The sequence below is a fragment of the Miscanthus floridulus genome, chromosome 12, assembly GCF_019320115.1.
Source record: "Miscanthus floridulus cultivar M001 chromosome 12, ASM1932011v1, whole genome shotgun sequence".
Taxonomy (NCBI): Eukaryota; Viridiplantae; Streptophyta; class Magnoliopsida; order Poales; family Poaceae; genus Miscanthus; species Miscanthus floridulus.
Genome location: NC_089591.1, coordinates 78935553 through 78963383, shown reverse-complemented (window position 1 = coordinate 78963383; position 27831 = coordinate 78935553). Strand labels below are relative to the sequence as shown.

General features: G+C 43.8%; 2 protein-coding genes across 7 annotated transcripts; both read right to left on the bottom strand.

Annotated features, from left to right (window-relative positions):
- Positions 1–16900: 16900 nt before the first annotated feature.
- LOC136497355 (tRNA-specific adenosine deaminase TAD1-like) lies at positions 16901–19957 on the bottom strand. Its single transcript, XM_066493151.1, has 8 exons — positions 19495–19957; positions 19125–19193; positions 18294–18392; positions 17858–18030; positions 17717–17793; positions 17473–17592; positions 17297–17384; positions 16901–17159 (listed from the first exon to the last, which is right to left on the bottom strand). Exons 1-8 carry the CDS (start codon positions 19913–19915, stop codon positions 17049–17051), a joined length of 1158 nt encoding a protein of 385 aa, XP_066349248.1. The 5' UTR covers positions 19916–19957; the 3' UTR covers positions 16901–17048.
- A 2323-nt stretch (positions 19958–22280) lies between these two features.
- Positions 22281–27604, bottom strand: LOC136498367 (serine protease SPPA, chloroplastic-like). 6 transcript variants are annotated; one of them, XM_066494305.1, is made up of 7 exons: positions 27224–27604; positions 26775–26842; positions 26475–26535; positions 25639–25747; positions 24804–24875; positions 24178–24255; positions 22281–22544 (listed from the first exon to the last, which is right to left on the bottom strand). In XM_066494305.1, the coding sequence occupies exons 1-3, from the start codon at positions 27560–27562 to the stop codon at positions 26517–26519; spliced, it is 426 nt and encodes a 141-aa protein (XP_066350402.1). In that variant the 5' UTR covers positions 27563–27604; the 3' UTR covers positions 22281–22544; positions 24178–24255; positions 24804–24875; positions 25639–25747; positions 26475–26516. The 6 variants fall into 6 exon arrangements, with proteins under 6 accessions (XP_066350402.1, XP_066350401.1, XP_066350403.1 ...); XM_066494304.1 differs by lacking the exon at positions 22281–22544 and adding an exon at positions 23887–24029; XM_066494306.1 differs by lacking the exons at positions 22281–22544; positions 24804–24875 and adding exons at positions 23887–24029; positions 24653–24754.
- Between the last annotated feature and the right edge of the window lie 227 nt (positions 27605–27831).

The following is a 27831-nucleotide window of genomic DNA, read 5'->3' as shown; positions in this document are numbered from 1 at the left end:
TAGCTAGAGCTCTCCTAACCAATTCTATAAGCAAGGTCAGACAAACCTATGCCACTAGTACTTTAAGCAACAAGAGAGCTCCTACACATGCTAGTAAGCAAAAGCACAAAGCCAACTAAGCTCACTAGCAATGCTCAATAACAAGGCAACCAATGCCAAATTAAAAAGCACAAATACTTAGATACACAAACTAAGCAATGTGACTAACAAGGTTACACAAACCAAATTAGCCACGCAAGGGAGCTACTTCTATGCTACACAAGCAAGAAGGTAACTAGCAAGCTACACAAGCTAACTAATTACAAAAGTAACAACACACGCTCAATGTATATGAAAGTAATTGTAAGCTTGTGTAATGGGGATGCAAACCAACGGGAAGAACAAGGTTGACATGATGATTTTTCTCCCGAGGTTCATGTGTTTGCCAACATGCTAGTCCCCATTGTGTCGACCACTCACTTGGTGGTTCAGTGACCAATTGGCATCATCCGCCAAGCCCGCACGTCAGGCGCCGCAAGAACCTACCACGGAAGTGAGGGTAGCTCAATGGCATGCTTTACTAAAGTTGCTCTTCGTGGCTCCCGTGGGGCGAGCACAATGCCCCTCACAAAGCACTTCTCTGGAGCGCCGCACAAGCTTCTTGTGGGCTTCGATGGAGACCACCACCAAGCCATCTAAGAGGTGGCAACCTCCAAGAGTAACAAGCACCACCGGCTTGCAACCCGATCACCTAGTGCCACTTGATGCAACCTCACGATGCAATCGCACTAGAATCGCTCACTCACACAATTGGATGATCACTATCAAGTATGTGTGAGATGGAGGGCTCCTAAGCACTCTCAAGCATGGACACAAAGTCCCCCAAGGTGCTCAACACTAGCCATGGCCGAAGGCCACTTCTATTTATAGCCCCAAGGGCTAAACTAGCCGTTACCCCTTCACTAGGCAAAAGTCGGGCCGACCGGACGCTCTGATCGTGTTGACCGGACGCTGGACCTCAGCGTCCGGTCGCTCGATGATAGCCACATGTCACCTGCGTTCAACGACATTCTTTCAATCTCAATGGTCATTATCTGACCGGACGCAGCAGCTTCAACTGACCGGACGCTGGACCCTCAGTGTCCGGTCGTTTACATTAAGGTACCGACCCTGACCGGACGCATCCGGTCAGACGTGATCAGACGCAGCACCAGGGTCTGGTCACTCTCCAGTGACACTACTTTGTCTAACAATAGGATCGGACACTGCCTCTAGTGTCCGGTCACTTTCAGAGCCAGCGTTCGGTCGACTGACCGATGCTACACGCTGACTGCTACCACTGACCAGACGCTGAGCCTCAACGTCCGGTCACTACGTGACCAGAGTCCGGTCCACTTTGTGGGACCTTTCTCATCTCCGTTTCTCCACCGAGTTGATCCACATCAACTTCAACTTCATCTCCTTTGTAAATGTGCCAACACCACCAAGTGTACACCACCATGTGTATGTGTGTTAGCTTTTCACAATCATTTTTCAAAGGATTAGCCACTCAACTTGTCACGCCACTTGATCCTAGCGACGATGCAAAGTTAGATCACTCGAGTGGCACTAGATGACCGATATGCAAACAAGTTTGCCCCTCTTGATAGTACGACCATCTATCCTAAACCCGGTCATAAACTTCTCTACACACCTATGACCGGTGAAATAAAATACCCTAGGTTATACCTTTGCCTTGCGCATTCCATTCCATCTCCTCCAATATTGATGCAACACATGCACCAACATGATCAACAATAATATGATCCACTTCATATCATCACATGATCATATTGGTTCATCGATCTTGACTTCACTTGTTTTTCACCGTTGCCTTCGTCCATCGGCACCAAGTCTTGCTCAAGCTTCACCGCCATGCGGTCCATCGCTCCAAAGCCTTCGACTTGCCCTTCATGCTTGCAACCGGTCTATCAAGCCAAGTCTTGTCTTGATCTTCTCCACCTTGATCACATGACTCAATGTCATATCTCATGTGCAATGAGCTCCTTCATCATCACATGTGTGAGCTTTGCAACATCTCCAAGCCATTTTCACCTTCATGGCATATGTTGCTCACACATATGTACCTATGGACTAATCATCTGTGTATCTCACATAAACACAATTAGTCCACCTAAGTTGTCACTTAATTACCAAAACCACACAAGGACCTTTCACCAGGCTAGACCTAGAAGAACCCAAAGCGAAATCTTCTACCGGAAGAAACCATCCGACCCCCTAAGTCGATCGAATCACTCAGGATAGACACTGAATGACAAGTAAGGAAGCGAAGGGGCACCCTATGTAGGCCATGCTGACTCCATCATGAACGACGAGTACGGGTCCCGGTCGGACATTTCTAACTGAAGCTCTCTGAACCCTGTCACTCAGGTCATCAAGGTGAGCATGCGTTCATTAATACAAAAACTATTCACACAAAGGCTCACCCACGATTGATGAGCGTAGGTCCCGGTCGGACATTTCCGACTGAAGCTCTCCAAACCCCGTCACTCAAGCCATCAAGGTGAGCACTACCAACCCCCTCTATTTCCTTACAATCATTTCATACATCCATACACGCATTCATTCCATACGCCCAAACCTCCCAGACGATTCGGGCCCTAACCGCCTAGGGGCTTGGGAACTAAGCATCACACGTGTAGTGAAATGCATCACAACGTTCCGTGTTGCATCATGAAGCAACAATTGCCTCCTTCGACATGAGCAACCAACAAAGCTAGGGGAGAAAATGCAGATGAGCCCCATGCGGCCCACGCCCGGTCAGGCAGACCAGGTCATCTCAACCTTCTCGTTTGATCCTGAATCTCTCGCCAAGCCCACAGAATCTCCATCGAGGGGAGGCTGTTAGGCCACCTAGGTCACTCTCCGAAATGACCTAGGCATCTATCGGGTTGCAGGTAAAGGAGTAGTGGAATGTCATAAGAGGGCTATGCCGACCCCATCACGAACGACAGACCTAGATTCCACTTGATCATACCTGTTAGCGAACTCAGCGAGCGACATCGTTCGAGCCCGAGCGATCAAGATAGGCAGCAAGACTCAGCCCCTCTGGTTGTGAGGAACCGAGGATGGGGTAACACACATATCTCACACCAACCCCTGCTAAGGCCCAACAGGGCTCGGGGGCTCAAGACAAACGCTAAGGACTGCGACCCCGAATTCACTAGGATCCACGACTCTGACTTGCCTGATCCACGACGCGCACTGATGCTAGGATCCACGAGCATCACCTCGTCCAATCTATAAACTAACCAACTAACTACACTTCTGACTACGCTCCAAAAAACCAAGGTCCACGACTCCGAACTCGCATCGACTCCGAACTCACGTCATCCGACAACGCTTCCGACTGCGCTCCAAAAAACCTGGGTTTGCGACCCTGATCTCGCCCCATGACTCTGACTCGCTCCATCCCACGGCGTGCACCGACGCTAGGATCAGTGAGCACTATCTCGTCCAAAACATGACTCTAACTTGCTCGATCCCATGGCACGCATCGACACCAGCATCAGTGAGCTCTGTCTCATCCAAGACTGACTCCCTTGCTCGATCCCACGGCGTGCACCGATGCCAAGATCAGTGAGCACTGTCTTGTCCAAAACATGACTCTGACTCACTCAATCCCATGGCACGCATTGATGGCAGCATTAGTGAGCTCTATCTCATCCAAGACTGACTCCCTCGCTCGATCCCACGGCACGCACCGACACCAGGATCAGTGAGTACTGTCTCATCCAAAACATGACTCTAACTCGCTCGATCCCGCGGTGCGCACCGACGCCAGGATCAGTGAGCACTGTCTCATCCAAAACACGACTCCGACTCGCTCGATCCCACGGCATGCATCGACGCCAGCATCAGTGAGATTTGTCTCGTCCAAGACTGACCCCCTCACTCGATCCCACAGCGTGCACCGATGCCAGGATTAGTGAGCACTGTCCCATCCAAAACATGACTCTGACTCGCTCGATCCCATGACGTGCATCGATGCCAGGATCAGTGAGCTCTAGCTCGTCTAAAACTAACTGCTTCACCTGATCCCCCGGCGCGCATCGATGCCAGGATCAGTGAAGCTCTGTCTCATCCAAAACCCTTGACTGACTCCCTCGCTCGATCCACGGTGTGCACCGACGCTAGGGTCCACAAGCTCCCTCTCGCCCAATCTCTCAAAATAACTAAAAATCGCCTCGGCTGCACAACAACGCCTTGGGCGACAAAACTTCATCTCAAAATACAAACTCCCCCATTGATAACGTAGGAAACCCCCAGATGGTTCCACCTGAACCGCCCGGGGGCTACACCCACCAGTAAGACAAAGATCCCCTAGACGATTCTGCCTAAATCACCCGAGGGCTTGGGGGCTCCTATCGGGTTCATAAACCCAGGGTCCCTTAGGGACCGGCTTCCACGCCAAGGCCCAGTCCGAGCAGACAGCGCGTAACTCATGGGTTGGCCTAAGAGTCTAAAATGATAGACTAGAAGGGCAGCCCGGTCACCGACTAGAAGGTCTGGCCAAAGAGGAACAGTGCCCTCTTGTCGACTGCTTTGGCCCACCTCTCCGATCGGAGCGTTCGCTTTGACTCCAGCCACCACCGGACGGCCTCTTTGATCGGAAGGCCTGGCCCAAAACACTACTTCCGGCTCTAACCCCGCGTCTCTGACTGAGGATCGTAGGAACCCTGCTCACCGCTCTTCTCTGACCTACGCACTCAGAGCCGACTAGAGCCATCCGACCGGGGATGCCCGCTCGGTAGGAACCAGAAGACATGTGGAGAAAGGCAAGGCAAGGCTCACAAGTCAAAACCACTATACCAGGGACTATACCCTGCATGGAACAGTACTCTATAGCCACCCTGACACAAATAGTATTATAGGCACTGACATCTCTCTCTACAGTATTATAGGGGCCGCTAAAACTCCCATACGGTAAGACCCCCACGTACTTCTAGGCGTTGATAGCAGTATGGGCGCCAGGATTTACCATACCAGATGAACATAGCGGGACTCCTCACATATCTCTAGGCATCAAATAGTATTTGCAGATACCAACGTCCACTATCCCTAAAAAAGGCAGCACGACCTCCCGTGTGCATCTGACATTCTATAGTGACAGCAACAGTGTTGTAAGCACCTACCACTATTCTTGTACCCACCGGTGTGGGCAACAAGGCTCAATAGGCGTGGGCAACAAGGCTCGGCAACATACGTACCCTCACCCTCTCACTTGTAAAGTCGTCCCCTTCATCTATAAAAGGGGGTGCGCTTCCTCCAACAAAGAGGACCGATTCCAGTTGGCCAGAGTTTCTTAGATCGATAGCTCACAACCATAGAACCGCCAGGTTTGGACCTCAAGCACCCGCTTGAACACTTAGCTCATAGCGAAGTTTCTGTCACTCTCGGCCCTTCCAACCAGAGCCAACCGGACCTCTTGTACACCCCATCTTTCTTTTTCTCATTTGTAACCCCACTGCAAACTTTGAGCACCTAGGCTCAGGAATAAAGTCACCGACCGACCCTAACTGGATGTAGGGCACATTGCCAGAACCAGTATAAATCCTGTGTCATTGAGTGCTAGGCCACCTCCGATCACAACGTACAGCAAAACTATAAATATTCACTAGTTGGTCACTTTCTGCACCGACACAAGCAATCAAGTGCAAGTGCTTCAACCAACCAATGTTACAAGAGATCATCCCTTAGACACTATCATTGGTGATATATCAAGAGGTGTGCAAACTAGATCAAGATTGGCTTCATTTTATGAGCATTTCTCATTTGTGTCATCCATTGAACCTAAGAAGATAGATGAAGCTTTGAAGGATGTTGATTGGGTCAATGCTATGCATGAAGAGCTAAACAACTTTACAAGAAACAAAGTATGGGAGTTAGTTGAGAGGCCTAAGGATCATAATGTGATTGGAACCAAGTGGGTCTTTCGGAACAAGCAAGATCAAGATGGGATAGTAATAAGGAACAAAGCAAGATTAGTAGCTCAAGGTTACACTCAAGTTGAAGGTCTTGGCTTTGGAGAAACATATGCCCCAGTTGCAAGATTGGAAGTAATTAGGATCTTGTTAGCCTATGCTTGTGCCCACAACATCAAGTTGTACCAAATGGATGTGAAGAGTGCATTTCTCAATGGGTACATCAATGAGCTTGTGTATGTTGAGCAACCTCCTAGTTTTGAAGATGAGAAGAAACCCAACCATGTTTATAAGTTGAGAAAGGCTTTGTATGGATTAAAACAAGCACCTAGAGCATGGTATGAGAGATTGAGAGATTTCTTACTCTCTAAGGAATTCAAGATGGAAAAGATTAACACCACTCTTTTCACCAAGAAGCTTGGAAATGACTTATTTGTAATGCAAATCTATGTTGATGATATCATTTTGGGTCAACAAATCAAGATTTTGTGAGGAGTTTGGCAAAATGATGGCAAGTGAGTTTGAGATGTCCATGATTGAAGAGTTTAGCTACTTCCTTGGTCTTCAAATCAAGCAAATGAAGAATGGCATATTTGTGAGTCAAGGCAAGTATATTAAGGACATGCTCAAGAAGTTTGGAATGGATGATGCTAAAGCTATTAGTACACCAATGGGAACAAGTGGGAGCTTGGATAGTGATGCTAGTGGTAACATGATGGATCAAAAGATGTATCGGTCTATGATTGAAAGCCTTCTCTATGTGACCGCATCAAGGACGGATGTAATGTTTAGTGTATGTATGTGTGCTAGATTTCAAGCCTCATCAAGAGAAAATCATTTGAAGGCGACAAAGAGAATATTGAGATACTTGAAGCATACACAAAATGTTGGATTGTGGTATCCCAAAGGAGCAAGATTTGAGTTGATTGGATATTCGGACTCCGATTATACGGGATGCAAAGTTGAGAGAAAGAGCACATCAGGCACATGTCAACTATTAGGAAGATCACTTGTGTCTTGGTCATCAAAGAAGCAAAATAGTGTAGCACTTTCAACTACCGAAGCGGAGTACATTTTGGCCGGTAGTTGTTGTGCTCAATTACTTTGGATGAAGGCTACTTTGAGTGACTTTGAAATTAAATTTAAGCAAGTGCCATTGCTATGTGACAATGAGAGTGTCGTAAAGCTCACAAACAACCGGGTTTAACATTCAAGAACAAAGCATGTTAATGTCCGCCATTATTTCATAAGAGATCACCAACAAAAAGGGGACATTTGCATTGAAAGTGTGGGCACCAAAGATCAACTTGCCGATATCTTCACCAAGCCACTTGATGAAAAGAGGTTTTGCAAGCTAAGAAATGAATTAAACATACTTGACTTCTCCAATATGTGTTGATGCACCCCCACTTATATGACATGCCTCTCCTTCAAGCAATCCAAGGTAAAAGTTGATTGGCATGGCATACATCCTTCCTAAGGACATGTTTAGTGCATCTAGACATTTTTCACATTTGAATAGGCTCATTCATGAAAATCAAATGAATTTGATGCTTGTATGGTACCACTATTGCTTGTATGCTTGAAATGATCTAGTGGTAGCATATGACATGTTTATGGACTTATAAACCTAGTGTTTGATCTAGAAAATAAGCTATAAGTGTTTAACTCAACATGGTACAAGATAACCCTTATTTAGAGGTGTGAAGAAGCTTGTCCTTGGATCAAACTGAGTTAAATATCTTTTGCAAGTAATCTAGATTGAACCAAATTAGGAAAATGATCCTCATTTCATATGGTTTCACCTCAACTTATCTATAATTTGAGCTCACCTTTTGTGATAATTGTTGACAAAGGGGGAGAGAAATTCACAAAGACAGTAAGATAGGAGAAGCAAACAAATGAAATGACATTGTAAAGGGAAAAATAAAAAATGCATACAAGTAGGGGGAGCAAGCTCATAAACTTGTATGTTGCATTTTGATGTGCATTTCATATATTTGCTTGCATAGCACAAGTTCTAAATTTCAATATCCATGCTTGTGTGGTGTATGCTAGTTATATGCTTGAATGGTGAAATAAAAAACTAGCATGCATAGGCTAAAGTAACTAGACCTATGTTCATTCTATGGAAACTAGACCCTTGCTTGTAATGTTGATCTCACGGGGTATTCTAGTTTGTGTGTATGTCTAGTTACTAATGGTGCTAAGGAAGGTATATTGGTGCACTCCGATTGGTATCGTGCTTCAAAGGTCCATCTCTTATACCTTAGCATCATTTGGTAGACATTGTCTCCTATATTTTCTATCTAAGCATATGTGCAAGCTACAATCCAAACTCTTAGCACATATGTAGAGGGAGCAATTGCTACCATTTGAGATTCATGAAACTTGTTCATATCCTTTACACATGATAAATATGATTGGACAAGCATCATGGATTCAATTAAATTTCAACTCATATCTTTGTGAAAGGGTTATCATCAATTACCAAAAAGGAGGAGATTAAAAGCTCTAGTTTAGTTTTAGTTAATTGATGAAACCCTAAGTGCTAACCTAGTTTATCAAAGTGATTATGAGATAGGTAGCACTACTCCAAGTGATGAAGCAATGGCGAAGATCATGATGATGGTGATGGCATGGTGATGATCAAATGCTTGAACTTGGAAAAGAAGAAAGAGAAAAACAAAAGGCTCAAGGTAAAGGTATAAATAATATGAGTCATTTTGTTTCGATGATCAAGACACTTAGCAAGTGTGATCACATTTAAGTTAGATAGCCGTACTATTAAGAGGGGTGAAACTCATATTGAAACGCGGTTATAAAAGTGCCACTAGATGCTCTAACTCATTGCATATGCATTTAGAATCTAGTGGAGTGCTAACACCCTTGAAAGTATTTGTGAAAATATGCTAACACATGTGCACAAGGTGATACACTTGGTGGTTGGTACATTTGAGCAAGGGTTAGAAACAGTAGTGAGCACGCGTCTCGGTCTTGTGACCGGATGCTGGCGCAAAGAGTGACTGAACGCTGGCAGGGTGCGTCCAATCAATGCTGACGTACGCTGACGTGAGGCGTACAGAGGAAACGTTGAGTGACCAAACGCGTCCGATTGTGAAATTTCACGTTTGGAACCTTACTGGAAATGACCGGACGCTAGGGTCCTACGTTCGGTCACTTTCTAACTAACGCGTCCGGTCATCACTTGACCGTTGAGATCGGGTGATCGGCGTTTGAAGCCAATGACACGTGGCAAGCATCGGGTGACCGGACGCTGTGGTCCTGCATCCGGTCGAACTGACCAGAGCGTCAGCGTCCGGTCAAACTGACTGGAGCATCCGGTCACCCCGTGTTATGCCCAGTGAAGGGGTACAACGGCTCTATTTTGTGGAGGCTTCTATTTAAGCCTCATGGCCGGCTCAAGCTCACTCTCTTGGCCATTTGCATTGACATAGCAACCTTGTGAACTTAGCCAAAGCCCTCCCACTCATCTTCATCATTGTTTCATCGTCATTGTGAGATTAGGAGAGAATCCAAGTGCATTGCTTGAGTGATTGCATCTAATGGCACTTGGCATTCGTGTTTCGCTACGGGATTCACTTATTACTCTTGGTGGTTGCCGCTACCTAGACGGCTTAGAGCAGCAAGGATCGTTGAACGGAGGTTGGTGATTGTCTTTGGCTCTGATCATGGTGATTGTGAGGGGTCTTGTGCCTTCACCGGCGGAGAGCCGAAAGGTAACTCTAGTGGATTGCTCGTGTCATTGAGTTACCTCACTTGTGGGTAGGTTCTTGCGGTGTCCGATTGTGTGGACGAGGTTCATGCAACATCTCTTAGCCGTCGAACCACCAAGTGTTGGTTAACACAACGGGGACAAGCATGCCAGCAAGCACATGAACCTCGGGAGAAAAATTAATTATCTCTTGTCCTTTGGTATTCTCCCGGTGATTGATTTAGTATTCATCTTGTAATTGGGTTACTCCTCTATACGACGGTATAATCACCCTACTCACCCATTTATATTCTTGCAAACTAGTTGTGGCAAGCTCTTTAGTGTAATTAGAATTGAGAGCTTGCTTTATTATTTTAAGTTCATCTAGTGGAGCTCTTTAGAGTAGCAAGATTAAGAGCTCTTAGTGAATAGTAACATTATAAGTTGTGTGTCTAGTAATCATTGCAACTAGAATTATTAGATAGGTGGCTTGCAATCCTTGTAGAGCTAGAGCAAGTTTGCATTTCGCTATTTGTCATACTAATCAAATTGCTCTAGATGATTTATAGATTTTTAAATAGGCTATTCACCCCCCCTCTAGCCATATTAGGACCTTTCAGCAGCTCGCCCGAGAATAGAACAGGTTCAGGCCGAATTTTGCAGTTGGGCCGTGACAGTGCACAATGCGCTAGTAATTTTGGTCCAAATTGCACAATAACGTTTTTCTTTTTTGTTTTATTTTTAGACGCATATTTCGATGAATTTTGTCCAATTTAAATCTCTATCAAAATTTGAAGTAACGGGATAATTTTTTTGAGAGAATAGATTAGTACAATAAATGCTTCTGAAAAGTAGATAAATAATTTTTTTATGTTTCCGCTGCAATGTAATAGTTTATGGTCTTATAATTAAATTCGAACCAATGGAAGAATTTAATTTGAAGAGAAGTTATTTTTTTAATCGGTAAATTATAATATTGTTATTTTTGTGACCAACGTTGATAATAATAATATTATAATGTTTATTCATAAGTTTTTCATGCATTAATTCTATTTTTGCCCAATGATGATGTAGAATTAGTGTATAAGAATGTTGTATGTTTTAATTTTGACCAACATTAAATTAAAGTATACAATTATGATGTCATATTTTCTCACTATTTCTAGCGATGTTTTTCAGGACTCAACTCAACGGCATTCATCTCACACATACCACCTCTTGAAGGGGGCAACTATAGGGTATGGCGAGAGAAGTATGAACTAGCACTTGCGCTGTCTGAAAATGACATAGCGTTTACCTCCCCGTGTCCTAATGAGCCAGTGGACCCGGTGAGGGAAGAAAATGAGTTTGATGATGATTTCACTGCTCGGCAACGAGATCATGTAGAAGTGCAGATGAAGTATGATCTTGAACGTAAGAAATGAGACATTTCAAACCATAAGTGTTTGATGGTGGCTAAGTCCATAATTTCATATGCGATAAGAGAGTCTATCCCAGATTGTGATACCACCATAGAGTATTTTAAGAAGGTGGAGAGTCAGATCACTAGCTCTTCAAAGGCTTATGCCAGTACTTTGATCAAGAAATTATTCAATGAGAAATATATTGGTGGCGGTATCAGAGAGCACATATTGAAGATGAGCAACACAGCTTCAAAGCTGAAGCCAATGGATTTGGGGCGCAAGAATGAGTTCCTGATTCATTTGGTTTTTGCTTCCCTACCAAAGGAATATGAAACCTTTGTTGTAATTACAACATCCAGCCCGATAAGTGGGATATAGAGAAGCTCATCGCAATGTGTGTTCAAAAAGAGGAGAGGTTGAAATCCTTACAGGGTGACTCTGCTAACCTTGCGAAGAACAACAAAAAAAGAACTTTAATAAGAATGCCAAACCTCAAGGGAAAGCCCCTCAGATTGACCATCATCAGAAGAACAACAATGCTCAAGTTGAAAAAAATCAGTGCAAATGGTGCAAGAAGCATGGACACTACCAGAGGGACTGTCCAGACTTCTTGAAGAGCCTTCTGAAGAGAGGTGAGGATTTCATTACATTCATAGATGAATTCTTATATTTGAATTATGCAAAATCTACTTGGTGGATTGATTTAGGAGCAACTGTTCATGTTGCAAATTCATTATAGGGATTCCGTACGAGGAGGACCCTGCAAAGAGGAGAAAGAAGAATTAATGTAGCAAATTGAGTTGAAGCTGAAGTTAAAGCCATTGGAGATCTTTCTCTAGAATTAGTTGATGGTTTTCTACTTAAGCTTTCAGATGTTCTATTTGTACCCTCTTTGCGAAGAAACTTAATAAGTGTTTCATGTTTACATGACGATGGATATGATTGTCATTTTGGTAATGGTAAATGTCAGATTATTTATAATAATAAATGTGTTGGTCTTGCCTTCCGACAAGATAAGCTTTATTTATTATCACTTTTTGAGAATGTGAATGATGTAAGTACTGAGAATGAGAATGCTTCCTCGTCTATGAATGCAATAAATAAGCAGAAGAGAGTGCATGATGTATCTTTGAAATTATGGCATTGTCGTTTATGCCATATTTCGAGGGGAAGAATAGAGCGATTGATTAAGAAATCAATTCTTCCACCCTTAGAATTTTTAGATTTAGAACAATGCATAGATTGCATAAAAGAAAAATATGTTAAGAAAATAAAAAAAGATATCAAACGAAGCGCAGGAATTTTAGAAATAGTTCACACAGACATCTATGGTCCTTTTCCTGTGAAGAGTGTGGATGGTTATGATTCATTTATAACATTCATAGATGACTATTCTCGTTTTGGTTATATTTATCCAATTAAGGAAAGATCGGAAGCATTGGATAAATTTAAAATATTTAAGGCTAAAGTAGAAAATCAACACAACTTAAAGATTAAGGTAGTAAGGTCCAACCGTGGGAGAGAGTACTATGGTCAACATACCCCATATGGTCAAGTTCTTGTACCCTTTGTAAGGTACTTACAGGAAAATAGCATAGTAGCCCAGTATTCTACACCGGGCGAGCCTCAGCAGAATGAAGTAGCTGAAAGACGCAACCGTACCTTAATGGATATGGTGAGAAGCATGATAAGTTACTCCACCCTACCGACAAGCTTATGGATGGAGGCGTTAAAAAACACCATTCATATACTTAATCGGGTGCCAAGTAAGTCGGTGCCCAAAACACCATATGAGTTGTGGATAGGAAAGGAACCTTCACTAAACTATTTACATGTGTGGGGTTGTCCAGCTAAGGCAAAAGTATTTAACCCAAACATAGAGAAGCTAGACTCTAATACAGTCAATTGCCATTTCATTGGCTATCCAAAAAAGTCAAAAGGTTATCGCTTCTATTGTCCTGACAGAGAAACAAAGTTTGTAGAAACAAGACACGTTGTTTTCTTGGAGGATGATATGATCAGAAGAAGCATGGTAGCGTGTGAAATTAGTTTTGAAGAGAAGCGGGTATACGTGCCCACTCCTATGGTTCAGGAGTCATTCTTCACACTACCTATTGTTGTTGTACCAATAGTGCAAGACACTGTAGTTACATCACTTGTCGTTAGTTCTCATGTGGCAATAATAAATGAACATGAGGAACCTATCTTTTAGGATCCCCTAGAACCCATTGTCACACATAAGGAAGAGCAACAATAGCCTCATATAGAACATGCATCATCTAATGAGGCCCCTAGAAGGTCTCAAAGAGTCAGGAGATCAGTCATTCCTGATGACTATAAAGTTTATGAATGTGAGGAATTTCAAATAGAGGATGATCCCACCTTATTTGAAGAAGCCATGAGAAGTGCTCGCTCATCCAAGTGGCTTGAAGCTATGGAAGATGAAATAAAATCAATAAAAACCAACGGTGTTTGAAACTTAGAAACAATTCCTAAAGGAGCCAAGACAGTAGACTGTAAATAGATCTACAAAACTAAGCATGACTCCAAAGGGAATATAGAAAGGTTTAAAGCGTGACTTATGGCGAAAGGTTTTACGCAAAGAAAAGGCATAGATTACAATGAGATATTTTCTATAGTCTCATGTAAGGATTCTTTAAGAATCATAATGGCGCTTATAGCATATTACGACTTAGAATTACATCACATGGATGTAAAGACGGTGTTCCTAAACGGGGATCTAGAGAAAAATGTTTACATGGCACAACCGAAAGGTTTTATTGTGGAAGGAAAAGAACGCATGTGATGTCGCCTGAAGAAATCCATTTATGGATTAAAACAAGATTCAAGACAGTGGTATTTGAAGTTTGATAGTATAATAAGAAAGTTTAGGTTTTAAGAAAATATAGAAGATAATTGTGTTTATGCAAAGTTCAAGAATGGGAAATATATTTTTCTAATCTTGTATGTGGATGACATCTTGCTCGCCAGCAGTGATGTTAATCTACTACTAGAAACAAAGAAGTTTTTATCCTCAAAGTTTGATATGAAGGATCTTGGTGAAGCTTTGTTCGTCCTAGGAATAGAGATTCACCGAAATAAAGAAAAGAGGGTTTTAGGATTATCACAAAAGACATACTTAGAAAAAGTTCTAAAGAAATACAGTATGCAAAATTATAAGTCTTCACCTGCTCCCATAGTCAAGGGTGACAGATATAGAGAATTTCAATGTCCTAAGAACCAATATGAGATCGATCAAATAAAATTGGTTCTATATAGTTTAACTGTCGGAAGTTTACAGTATGCTTAAGTGTGTACTCGCCCTGACTTAGCATTTGTTACCGGGTTGCTTGGCAGATATCAGAGTAATCCAGGAATAGAACACTAGAAATTAGTAAAGAAAGTTTTACGTTACCTGCAAGGTATGAAATGTCTCATGCTAACGTACAGAAGATCTGATTCCCTACACATAGAGGGGTATACAAATTCTGATTATGTAGGAGATGATAGAAAATCTATGTCAAGATATATATTTACTCTCGCAGAAGAAGCTATATTGTGGAAAAACTCAAAGCAAACCGTCACTATATCGTCCATAATGTATGCCGAGTTTGTAGCATGTTTTGAGGCCACAGGGCAGGTGAATTGGCTAAAGAAATTCATGCCCGGGTTGAAAGTGGTAGACGATATACATAAGCCACTCAAGTTATACCGCGATAATAATCCAGCAGTATGTTATACTCATAACAATTAGTCAAGTGGTGTTGTCAAACACATTGACATAAAGTATTATGTTGTGAAAGATAAAGTCAGGGATCATATAATTAGTCTTGAGCATATAAGAACAAAAAAGATGCTCGTGGATCCGCTTACAAAAGGCTTATCACCCAGCGTGTTCAGAAAACACTTAGCCGGCATGGGTTTAAGGGAAAGCCTATGATTCCTAGACAATAAGGGCCTAGTTAAGAATCTGTTTTAAAACAGAGAGGTGCATTGTAGCTGTTTAATCTAATGGCAACTGACCGTGACGCTAAGGCACGCTTTATGTACTGATCCGTGGTGAAATTGGAACAAGATAAAGTAAGTAAGTTGAGTTTAAGTCATAAGGTGAGGTCAAGCCAATTGGGCTCTTGGATCCGCGCCCTAATCGAGGGCCGCCCAACTGTTCTATGGTTGGTGGACCCCCGTCGCACAGCGTCATAAAAAAAGAGATGGGACCGGCGCACAAAACTGATTTAAGTGAGAGAGCGTTGTCGGCGACGGAAAACACCGCCGCCCTTCACCGCAGCGCCTCCACCGAGTGTTCACCGAGTACCGCGATGGCCAGCTCGTCTTCCTCAAAGACGACTGATGGTTTGCACCTCTTCCATCCCTCTCTCTCTCACTCTATCTGTTAATTTCATAGGACTCGCGGTTTATTGTAAATGTAAGTACACAAGATCTATGATTAATGATCCGGTTTTACTTCTGTCACGAACCAGGACGAGCCGACGGGTCTTGCGAGTTCTCTGACGAGTCCAACCAGCTGCTGTGATCCTGTCAGTAGACATTTGCATGCGTTGCCAGGATTCTCCGTCTCCAGGCGAGGCGAGCCAGTTAAGTAGGTTGCACGAAACGGGGGGTTTCCCCCGGGCCAGGACTCACTTATTGATGCATTGATTAATTTTGGAGCCGTTTCGCCGACGGGCGTTGGCGTTGGCGTCGCCCGCCCGATAAAGCGTGCTATCAAACTACCTCCACAAATATCACCCAAAATATTCTATATTTAGGTAACGCTACAGACAAAGGGTTTAATACTTATTTTTTTATCTTCTCCAACAATATAACCCAAAAGAGAACTTGCAAATGAATCCTTAGAGAGAGGATATTCATATTTAGATTGTGCCCCCGCTATAACTAAAATGAGTTTCATATATAGATATTCTGTTAAAGATTGATACAATATTATCCACGACCCATTTTAGATTTAGATCTCCACCTAAGTCATCGGCACGATCTCTCCTTGCCTTCCCGGATGGGCAAGTCACTCTACTTTGGCTGAGCGACTCAGACGGCCACCGTCTCTCTTCCCTCTCGTGCTTGCTCCTCATCCAGGCAAGCATGACCCATCCACTGCCACCACCTGCCAGCAGAGGTCGAGAGGACCATCAGATTCATATGGGACCAGCAAATCGCCTTTCTGATGAGGATGACGTGGTTGGCATGGCGCTTCGTTCACGGGTCACGTGGTGGCCGCGGCCACAAGCCCATCTGTTCTGCCTCCATCATTGATTGATGGACAGAGACAGTCAGGCAGATCCTGAATCATTGGCGGTCTACCAATGAATCAATGAACGGTACTTGAAAAGCTCGGCGCAGGCTCCCTCCAGGAATTTTTGCTACTAGCGGCGGCCCGCGTCCACCGCGTGCTGAAAGCAGTGAGCGAGCAGAAAGGCATCAGCTATTCAGTGCTCGCGCCACCTCCTGATAAACTTGACATCTCGAGTAAAAGAACTTGAAATCCTATCGTTCAGAGTTTGTCCGAGAGACAGAGAACTGATGTTTTACCTCAGGTTCACCAACCAGACAAGATAGCAAGTTGAGGCGGAGATGGGCTGCATACGTATACACCATGAAAATTCAGCCCATATTATATGCTTTCTCTTCTTTTTTGTTACTATAGTTTTTGTTCCTTCCCAGACGCGTGATTTTATGGAATCAGTGGCTAGGTCCTGCATTCCTACCCGGCCCTTGTTGGAATTTCTATGCCACTGTCATGTACTCACAGAGTACGCGGAGGCAGTAGGAAGTTAAGATGATCAAATCATAAAATACATGACAGCTGCACGCATGCATATATTCAGTTTGATTCATTCATGGATCACCAACATATACATATTCACACAGAACAAAACTGGACCGGTCCTATGTTCTTTAAATAAATAAAAAATAGAAGCAAGGTGATGGTATTCACCAGTTCATGAGCCATCACCGTGAAACTGCAAACGAATCAACAAATGTAGGCTTAGCTCGCCAGCAGCCAAAAAATGGGGCCTTCCTGAGGAGCTCAAGCGTGTGACGATATTCATGAGCCGTATCCTGCAACAGGAATATAAAATCAGACACGTCTATAATCGATTCTTGGATGGTAGCAGGTGAATAAATAGGAAGCACCTAGCGGAATTCAAACGCAATGTGTTATTAAACATCAGTTTATCCAAGAGATCACGAAATACCTTTAGTGCACGGTAAGATAGCTCCTCACACTTGAGTTGACCTACCAATGGATGTTCAAGGGACATGAATGCTTCTAGCAGTCTTCTCCTGGGACAGCAGTCAACACACAGTCCTCTCAACAGTTTTGCATCAGAATTACGATGGAAGAAATTAACGGAAGGAAGGACCCTCTTACTTGCAGAGCAATGACTCGGTGGAGGGCAAATGTGCCGCCTTTGAAGACGTTCCTTGTTTCCTACCAGTTGTTCCTAAGACAACTTCATGCAAACCGGATTTATTCCAACAGATCGAGTACCTAGTAAAAGATAAATGACAAAGGTAACACTTCAGTAAAAAAGAATGGCACAATAAACGGATGCTTAAAGAAAAAAGACAGAACGGTGAAAAATGTCCAGCTCATGGAACAAACCGTATACTACCCGCATGTCAAGGGGTGTACGTCTCCAGAAATCTGTTGAAACTCTGTTGGTGGGGCAGGTGCCTCAAAAACCTTTGGCTGCAAATAGAAATGATTCATTATCATGGAGAAGTTACTGGAACAAAAGAAAAGGATGACCAACCCTCTGTGTTTTAAAAGGAGGTGGCAATTTGCTGGATAGAGAGGACAGGCGAGCATCGAGAGTTTTCTTGATATTATTTTCAATAGAGAACCCTTCAGGAGCACCATCAGGTAATTGTCCAATAGTAATGGTGGACAAATACAAGGGTTCCAGTATATGTGACAGCAATGCACCTGTTGAAGAACGCACAGAAAGAGGATTTATCCCATTTGGGCACTTTGTAATCACTAAAGTGCATAACATAACAAAAGTAGTAATGGGATGCAAGAAAATAGCAATGCTGAATCGATGATGCATAGCCAATTCTACTGTACACATAGAAGCCAGAAGTTCCACATATCATAACTACAGTTACATGATGAATAGCTCATGTTAAAATTTTCTGATCTTATCCATAGAAGTGTAATTGATTCAGAGACTGTCATGGACACTGAACCTTGAATTCCTACAAGACTCCAGCGGGTGATTTTGTCAAAGCAGCTCATGGATAATGTTGTATCACCCCGCCCTGGCTTCCTCTGAACAAAGCTAATATCTGATATACATACAGAGTAGTATACTTATATTAGAACATATATGGCAAATTAATAGGAGGAAATATAGTTTTGTTAAATTGCGGCAATACAATGAATTCAATTTCTGTTGGTAGAACCAATGGAAACAAAGGCGAACATTTACCAATCTCGCAGACCGTATCAAACACCTACAGAGTTTAAACATGATCCCCCATTAAGCATTGAAAAACTGTGTTGTTTTCGCTGTTTAAAACACCTACAGACCATATCAAACTCTGCTCGCTTCTACTTAAAGCGCTGTTTGCGCTGTGGCTGTGCTGCGCAGCCAATCGGCTGCGGTTGAAGAACTGAGAGCAAGCTCCGGCTGTTTGCTTCTGCATGGCTGCAGCAACAGTCACAACCACTGTTTGGGCTGCAGATGTTGCTGGCTGGCTATTGCAGCGCCAGTTAGGCTGAATGTAAGCAGTCCAGTTCCACTGTTCCTTAGCTGGACAGTTGCAGGGAGGTCAAATTCATCGCTAGGAGCACCACACTTCCATGCTACTATTTTTTCCCCTGATCAGGGCAGCAGACAAAATCATGTAACCATCATAACTAAAATCCATCTGATTGGTAAACTAAATAATTCTCAAACTAATTGTTACCAGGCCATGGACCATGGAAGACACTACCATACCTAAAACTTGAAAATGACCAGCACAAAACTTGAAAGTACTGCTATGCATAACACCAACATCAAGATAGAAGCATACCTCCATTCACACTATCCAGCTGTTCCCTTGGTAACTCCGACTGTGACAGCGGTACTGGCATGACTCCACCTAGAAAATTTTTCCAAATGAACTGGAACCATCAAACTATGTTCTGTAATTAAACTATTTCAGGATATTGCCACAACAGACTCGAAAAATGATAGGACAGGTCTCAGAAAGTGCAGCAGCAGAAGTACCAATTTACATTCAGATGAAGGGTTGCTGATCAATTAGTCCGGGCAATGCAAATTTTAGCTATTACTAGCTCAGCATTGTCTTCTACTCCTACATAGCATTAGCATGCTCTAGGACAAGCAATCGAAATCCAAACAGAAGAACATCAGTGTTTACTCGTTGCCATGGCACATACATGGGAGTTGGGTGATGTAGAGATGAAGGCAGTGCCCATCCCTCAGCCTCCATCTCCCACCATCCACGGAAGCAACCAGCCACTCAGGCGGGGCGCCGCGGCCGATCTCAGAGTAGACGAGGCGGAGCAGCGCGCGGCGAGCGATGACCTCGGCGTGCGCGTCGTGGACGAGGTCCCCGCGGGCGCTGAGCATCGAGGCACCGAGGCACTTGGTGCCGGTGCCCATGGAGAGGACAGTGAGGCTGTGCGGGTCCTGCAGGGAGGAGAGGAGGAAGGCGGCGAGGACCGTGGACTCGCGCCCCTGCGGTTTCCCTTTCTTGGGCAGGGAGCGGTAGTGCCGGAGCGCCGCCGAGGACGCGGCTTCCGCCCAGGAGGAGGGGGCGGCGGCGGCCTCTTGTGGCGGCGCCGGGGAGGACAGCATGGACGGCGTCGATGGGTCGTCGGGAGCAGGGAATCTACACGAGGGCAGAGTTTTTCTTAAAAAAAAAAAGTCTAATTGGATTCATGCCATTACAAATTCAGAGTTTCTGAAAAATACCATTACTATTTATCTATTTAAAAAGATGCCATTATAATTCGTTGTCTACTTGAACCATGACATTTTATACACTCGAGACGAAGTTGGGTCCACCTGCAGGTCACCATATTCCAGTATTGCCCAAAGTAACCCTTTTTTCTTCCTCTCTTCTCTGCTGACATTGGGCCCCACCTGTCAGATCCATCTTCTTCCTCTTTCTCCCATGGCATGCCCATGGCAGAACCCATCTCCTCCCGCTCTTGCCGCGACCAAGCACGCCTGCCGCGAGGACCAGGCCCCCTCCCTTCCTTCCGCGTCCCCCGCTCTACCCTCGCAGCAGTCGCGACCGGCTCCTCTTCACTCCCTCTCTGCCCTATATAAGCTGGGCCTTGGCACCGCGAGCACACGCCTCCACCGCCCCACCACTACCCGAGCCCTTTACCACTCTCTAGCACCAATTTCCGCCGGCACAGCCGCCATTGCCGAGCTCGGTTTGAGCTCGCTGTTCTCTGCGCTTTGACCGTCTCCGACCTCATTTCCTCCTCCGTCGAGTTCGCAGAGGCACTACGAGCCCGTGAAACAGCTCCTTCGCATCAACCCACGCCAGCAACACCTTCGCCGCGAGCTCACCGGAGTTGTCGTCCGCCTCGCCTCGGCTCCTTCCCTCTCCAGTCAGCATTCAACAACAAGAAGCCCACCATCGGCGTCGTGGTGAGCTCCTTCTCCGTTTGCATCTCTTCCCAGCGTATCCCGTGGCCCCTAGCTCAACTCTGAGCCCACGGCGGCGAGCAAGGCACGGGCAAAGTGTGCACGGGAGAGAACAGAGAGGAAGAAGATGGATCTGACGGGTGGGGCCCACTGTCAGCAGAGAAGAGAGGAAGAAGAAAGGGTTACTTTGAGCAATACTAGAGTATGGTGACCTGCGGGTGGACCCAACTTCGTCCGAGTGTATAAAATGACATGGTTCAAGTAGAAAACGAATTATAATGGCATCTTTTCAAATAGACGAATAGTAATGGTATTTTTCAGAAACGTAGAATTTGTAATGGCATGAATCCGATTAGCCAAAAAAAAAACTGTAATCAGGAGGGATGATAACAGAGTGATGACGTGGACTTCAGTCATAGCAGCAGCGAGGGCTCTAGTCACGGGCGCGGGCGGCGCGAGCGCGCAGGACCCGTCGCTTGGCAGATGGATGCGGACGGAGTCACGGAGAGGACGGGAAGAAAAGAGGAAGAATAAAAATAAAAATGTTGACAGGTAGATCCCATATGTCAGAGTCAAATCTCACTTTCACATGTCTCCAAACCAAACAGATGACAGGGAGTATTCAAGGTAGTAGGGTACTTAGAGCGTGTTTCGTTTAAGCTTTTTGCCCTAGCCCGCTATCGGTTTACAGCGGGACTGAGTCACATTACTTAACGTTTAGTTTGGCTGCCATGTGATTGGTTGGCACGGTATCATACACGAGCCTTCAGAAGAATGATACTGCCCGTCCTTCGGCGTTAACGATTACGACCCGCGCATCACTCTCCCTGGGAGCTAACCAAACAAAGCTTGATTTCTGTTCATCTCAAACCGATAACGGGGCGATCCATTTATATTAATATTATCACTTCCCAAAATGAACCAAACGCCATCTCAGTGGAGAATGAACAAAACACCATCTAGTGGAGAATGTATGTAAAGATAGATTTGCTTGTGAGGATTGAAAATATAAGAGATATAAATAGATATGGCAACCATCCTTATTTCTGCATAAACCTAGGCATGGTTATTTGGTTAGTTTACTGAATCAGTTGATCATCTCGTTGGGACAAACCAGCGAGCACATGGTGTGCATCCGTTATTACCATCCCATGGGCATGTAGACGTAGCGACATTGCCAACCAAACCTAAAAGAATCTCCAAAACATGTCAACAAAAAGTTCAAAACCTGATTTTCGACTTGGTCCATAAAAACAAGACTACTACAGAGGCCTAAATTCCCGACCATCCTATTCCTACTGCAAAACAATTATTTCTTAAAACGGATATGAAAGGGAAGATATTTGTGCTTGACGAACCTCCGCCTGTCTAAGGGCTAAGTATCTTCCCTTTCATATCCATTTTTTAATAAATAATTGTTTTCTCAAAGACTAGCAATTTAATTTTTACATATGAACTGGATTAATATTTCTCTGGTTTTAGTTTTCTAACAGTACAAACCTCCTGGTCTCCTGGAGGCTAGAACAAATCAAAGAGTTAGATTTGAGTTGCTAAAGACAACCAAAAGCATGACAATTTGACATTACAAAAGGAATGATCCGCAAAGAAGAAGAAAAATATCAATCAACAACGATGATGATTAGACCCGGGTGTCCGTCTGTCCGGATGGACCAACCCGCTCGTGCTGCTCGCCACCGCTTGCGCCTCCGTCCCACTCCGCCTCACTGCTCCTTTGTGGGGGTATGGCCCCGGTACCCATAAGACAAGACATGGACCACGCCCAAAAGGTGGCCCTGCCCACAAGATCAAGGCGTGCACCGCAAGCCTACATAAAGATATGATTTATTGTATAATATCAAATAGGATATTTTCCTTGTAACAATATCCCTCCAGAGTATATAAGGAGAGGTAGGGGTCCCCTAGACGGGATATCAAATCTGATACACAATCAATACAAAATAACAGAGCACATGATGTAGAGTGTTACGTCAAGCTGACGGCCTGGACCTGTATAAATCTTATGTCTTGTGTCTCTGTTACCATCTGGTTCGTATCACGCGCATCTCCACCGATTCATCTACTACTGTGGGTATACCCCTCGATAGACTTCCGACCAGATTTCGTCGACAATAGCGCGTCAGGTAGAGGGTGTGCGTGCTGATCTATGGCGAACCAGATGGCTTACCTCAAGATCTAACTACGTCATTCATGGCAACTCGACTGATCCAGGCAACATCACGACGCAACTCGCGGCAGCGTGCCATGGCGTGGGGAGTCTAGCGGCGGGCCTGTGCTTTCTCGGTAGCCTGGAACAGCCAGATAGATCGGACTTTGGCCGCGACACACTTCGAGTCTGTTACCCAGGAGGAGGCGTATACATATCCAGCAATGCGTTCGTGAAGGCCACGCGAGCCGGATATTGATGTATCCGCATCTGCATGCGCTACTGGATTCAGGTTCTTTGCCGAGTGCCTGAGGCACTCGGCAAAAGCTAAATTGCACTCGGCAAAGTCTTTACCGAGTGCGGCACTCGGCAAAGAACACACGGCAAAAAATTACCCGGCAAAGCCTTCTTTGCTGAGTGTTTTTTATCATTGCCGAGTGCCCCGGGGACACTCGGCAAAGAAAAGCGACCGTCACAGCGCCGGCCCCGTTGACGATGGCTTTGCCGAGTGCCAACCTTGCAGGCACTCGGCAAAGATTTTTTTATTTTTATTTTAAAAATTTCTTTGCCGAGTGCCAACGCACTTGGCAAAGATTTTTTTATTTTTTTTAAAAAAAAAAATCTTTGCCGAGTGTCATCCCTACAGGCACTCGGCAAAGATTTTTTATTTTTTTTTTAAAAAAAATCTTTGCCGAGTGCCAAGCCTGCAGGCACTCGGCAAAGATTTTTTATTTTTTTTAAAAAAAATTCTTTGCCGAGTGCCAACCCTACAGGCACTCGGCAAAGATTTTTTTTAAAAAAAAAAATTTGTTGAGTGCCAACTCTTCAGGCACTCGGCAAAGATTTTTTATTTTTTAAAAAAAAATTATTTGCCGAGTGCCCCCTGTCCGGCGCTCGGCAAAGTTTGGATTTTTTTTAAAAAAAAAATTCTTTGCCGAGTGCCCTCTGGCCGGCACTCAGCAAAGTTTGATTTTTTTAAAAAAATATATATATTTGCCGAGTGCCATGGTCACAGCACTCGGCAAAGCTGGAAAATTGTATTTTTTTTTACATTCCATCATGACAAATACATGAGCAGCAACATAGAAGATTTTTAACACTACATAAGCTGTGACTACATTGAGTATGAGGGTTGTTCTTGAGATCCTGCAAAACCATTATAAACCAAAGTACAAATTTAAAAGTGCCAACAACAGATAATACTGTAATAAGCAATAAGGTTTGCAGCTGGCAATGTTTAGAAAGAAGGGCAGTATGCAGCAGCTCTCTTGCACCATCAATCAACCAAACTTACTTAGACATAGAGAGTGAAGCAGCAGCGCGTCCTAAGATATTTAAGGCACCAGGTCTCAGCCAACATGCTCAATCATACCTGAAATGCAAGGAATAAGACCTACCTTACTCGATATAGAAAATAACAATTTGGTATGCAATCCAAAATGTGGCCTTTCTAACATAGAAGGCCACTCTATACAGAAAAGTATTACAAAATGAAATACAATTGATATATAAACTGGTTCCATTTGGATTGTATCCTACACAAATTCGCATGTACAGAACAATAGTTCTTGCTCTGTGTCAACTCACACATGAGATTTATCCTGAATAAAAATTCAATTACAATCTAAATGCAACTGAAAGTGTCAAAGTGATACACTGTGTCAGTAAATAGTACGTGATCTTTTGTTTTTTGCCAAAAGAGGGGCATAAATCATGATTGAGAAAGTTCTAGGGTGCTCATTTATCAAAAAGTATGCTTAAATTTCAACCTGCAACTTGTGGTCAGAACCACTGCTGCACACAAAGCTGGCAGTAGAATATGCAAGATTTCAAGGTTCTTCAATATGTGAAACCCACGGCCTACATTGGCACTAGAAGGACACACTGTGTGATTTTTTTGCGAGAAAAAAGAAAGTTTACCTGTCAACCAGGATATTTTCTTTAGCAATATTTGATAGCCCAGTTGCGTATTCAGAGTGGTCAAGAAAGCACCTGATATATACACATATAAAGTTAGTGAAATAAGAAGAAACTAACTGAACTGATGATTTTTTTATATAATAGAAACAGTGAGTAAAGTACACAAATATTTATATAGATCTTTCTAAGGATGCATGTTTACTGGATTAATAATAATAATTGGACCAAGAGATCTCAATTCCAGAGAAGAGATGTTTTCTGGAATAGAACATATATTGGCTCGGCAGTTAGTAATCAGGTATATGTTACCATATTTATGTCCCTCTCTGTCAAATTTGGCACCAAAAAAACCAATCTGGCTCAGGCCAATAATTAGAACCCGATGATAATCTGAATCAGAATGTCCCTAGCACTATTGGTAGCAAGCAAGTAACATAGAGTTCCTTCTTTTGTACAGAAGTTTGCATGGAAGGTGTATTCTTAATTTTTCTGTGTTGTAGTCTCCAGATTACAGCTACTATCTTAAATATCATTGCTTTTGCAAGATAATTTTAAGAGTTAGAGTGGTCTGAATTTACTATTAGTTCACTAATATTTAATTTTTTATGATCAGACAATATTTTTTAGAACAATTATCATACTATAGGTACTTGCAGCTGAAGATAAGTGCAACTGTTATCATACTATAGGTGACTACATTGAGTAAGGCATGTTCTTGACATTCTGCAAAACCATTATAAATGGCAACTGAAGATAAGTGCAGCTGGTCAGACATTTGGGTATAAAAAATTCAGTCAAGTTCAGAATATTATGTACATCATATTGAAGAACTTACTCAATAGTAGCTTGGTTTTTGGCACTTGCAGGAGCTTGCCACCGCTACGGACACAGCTCTATGGTTGTCAGGTGCCTGCTGCTTTAGAATAGAACCTATCATCCTTTTACTGCAAAAATTAAGTGGTCATAAGGAAATCATGTATACAAATACAAAGAGCAAAAGATATAATCTGAATTCTCATAAGCAATTTAAAATTCTCCACGGTGAACAAGACAGGAACATAAAAATATGAATTGTACACCTAGGTCATCCAACACTACCTTATACATGCCAGAACAAGATCGACTTAAAACTTGCAGTGCAGCAGCAGATCAAAAATTTAAAGCAAGACAAATCTTAGGCTTGACTAGAGAACTGCATTTATTGTTGTACATTGTACTCGCAGCAGAATGTATGTGTGCACCATACTGCACAAGCTCTAACTCTGCCCCGATGAAAACTGCAATACAACTTCCTCCTATACTACTTGAGGAGTTCAGAAAGGACCCATAGAATCAGTATGAACGATGATATCTCAAGGCTCAAGCACAAGTATAATAGCACATTAACACTACCTGATCCACACCAGTCAGTTAACAAGAGCTTTTAGAATAGTGGTCAGTATAGCACAAGTATAATGAACATTAGCACTATAATAGTGGCTAGTATAGCAGGTTGCTGGGTTCAGACAAGAAAGAAAATGCTTATAGATATGCACTAGCTTTCAGAAATACTAAACTAGTTCCATTTCCTAAAATAGAGATAATTCACAGTGTAGCCGGAAAGATGCCTAAACCGACATAACACAATGCAGCACATCTAAAAATGACAGAATGGGAATGTATTATACTTGCCTTCTTCTCAGGAGGTTTTATGCCAAAAAAATTCACCCATCGCTAACTTCTCACTTGATTCCTATACAAGGATGACATGACTACTGTGTTAGTTACATTCATGAAATTGTAGAAAAAAGGTAAAGCAACAACGATGCAGAGTAACAGCTAACACACCAGGCATGTACATGCTAGCTAATATGCAGTGCCAAATTTTTATCTCTTCTCTTGGCTGACTATATATGCTAGCTAATTAGCTATATGTGCTTGATCGATCTACCAACAAATCAAGATTGCCGATGAATACTGGCCTTCAATAACCTGCATGATGCACGCTGACCTGACCAGCTTGTCCGTTTGCTTGTTCCAGATAGTGGGTCATATGCTGCCTTAACAAAATTCTCAACTGGATTAAGGGTGATCACAACTGGATTATTATAATCTTAGATTATACAGAGGACTATTACAATCTAGATTATGAACTATAATGATGTGAGTGTTTGGATTCCTGGATTATTCTTAGTTCAAGTGAAAAATATTCATGATCACCAAAAACCAGGTCCGAGGTGGATATAATCCAGGTCATAATCTAGGCCTGTTGGGATCACAATTAGATTATTTTAGCTGATTATTATAATCACAATGGACCCAAACAGGCCCTAAGAGGCTAAGACACACATTACGAAGACCTTCAGGATGTATGAAATGATCAAATCGCATTAAAGGAGAGCATAAACGGCAAGTGCTCCGTGCCGTGCGGAAGCAATCACCTCGCCGCGAAGCTTCATGTTGAGGACGCTTCCCTTGCGGACGCGCTGCCACGGCGGCGCCACGAGCATGCGGAGCTTAACGGCGAGCTGGGTCCCCCACCCAAGCTCTTCGACCTCGAATGCTGCCGCCGCGGGCGCTAGCTGCTCCTGGGCCTCACTGGCGGCCGGGGACGGCTCCTGCTCCTCTTTGGTGAGCCCGGGGGAGGACTCCACTGCGCGGCGCGGGGAGGAGCTGCGGCCGGGCGCGCGGGCGGCCTGGCGTCGCGGTGGCGCGGGCACGCGGGCAGCGCGGGCGCGCGGGCGGGCCGGCCTTGGCGGGCGGCGGCGCGGGGACGGCATGGAGCGGCGGCGCGGGGGCGCGGCTCTGTCTGTCTGTGCGGCAGCGGCGCGGGGGCTCTGTCTAAGTGCCCCACCCGCCCCTTTGCCGAGCGCAACTTTGCCGAGTGGCCGTCGGCAATTTTTTTTTTTTTTGAAAATACTTTGCCGAGTGGCTATGACCATAGCGCTCGGCAAAGATTAAATATATTTTTTTAAATATCTTTGTCGAGTGTCACTGATTCGGCACTCGGCAAAGAGAGGAATTAAAAAAATAATTTTTTTTGAAATGT

Bases quoted from the DNA above. Each gene is read 5' to 3' on its own strand.
- LOC136497355 (XM_066493151.1), bottom strand. From the start codon at position 19,915: ATGCTGTCCTCCCCGGCGCCGCCACAAGAGGCCGCCGCCGCCCCCTCC. The intron at 18,031-18,293 runs GTTCAGTGTCCA...GTTCTTCAACAG, and splicing joins GAGTCTTGTAGGAATTCAAG to GTGCATTGCTGTCACATATA. The intron at 17,385-17,472 runs GTAAGAGGGTCC...CTGCTGTCCCAG, and splicing joins ACCGAGTCATTGCTCTGCAA to GAGAAGACTGCTAGAAGCAT.
- LOC136498367 (XM_066494305.1), bottom strand. From the start codon at position 27,562: ATGCCGTCCCCGCGCCGCCGCCCGCCAAGGCCGGCCCGCCCGCGCGCC. The intron at 26,843-27,223 runs GTGATTGCTTCC...AATTTTGTTAAG, and splicing joins ACATGAAGCTTCGCGGCGAG to GCAGCATATGACCCACTATC.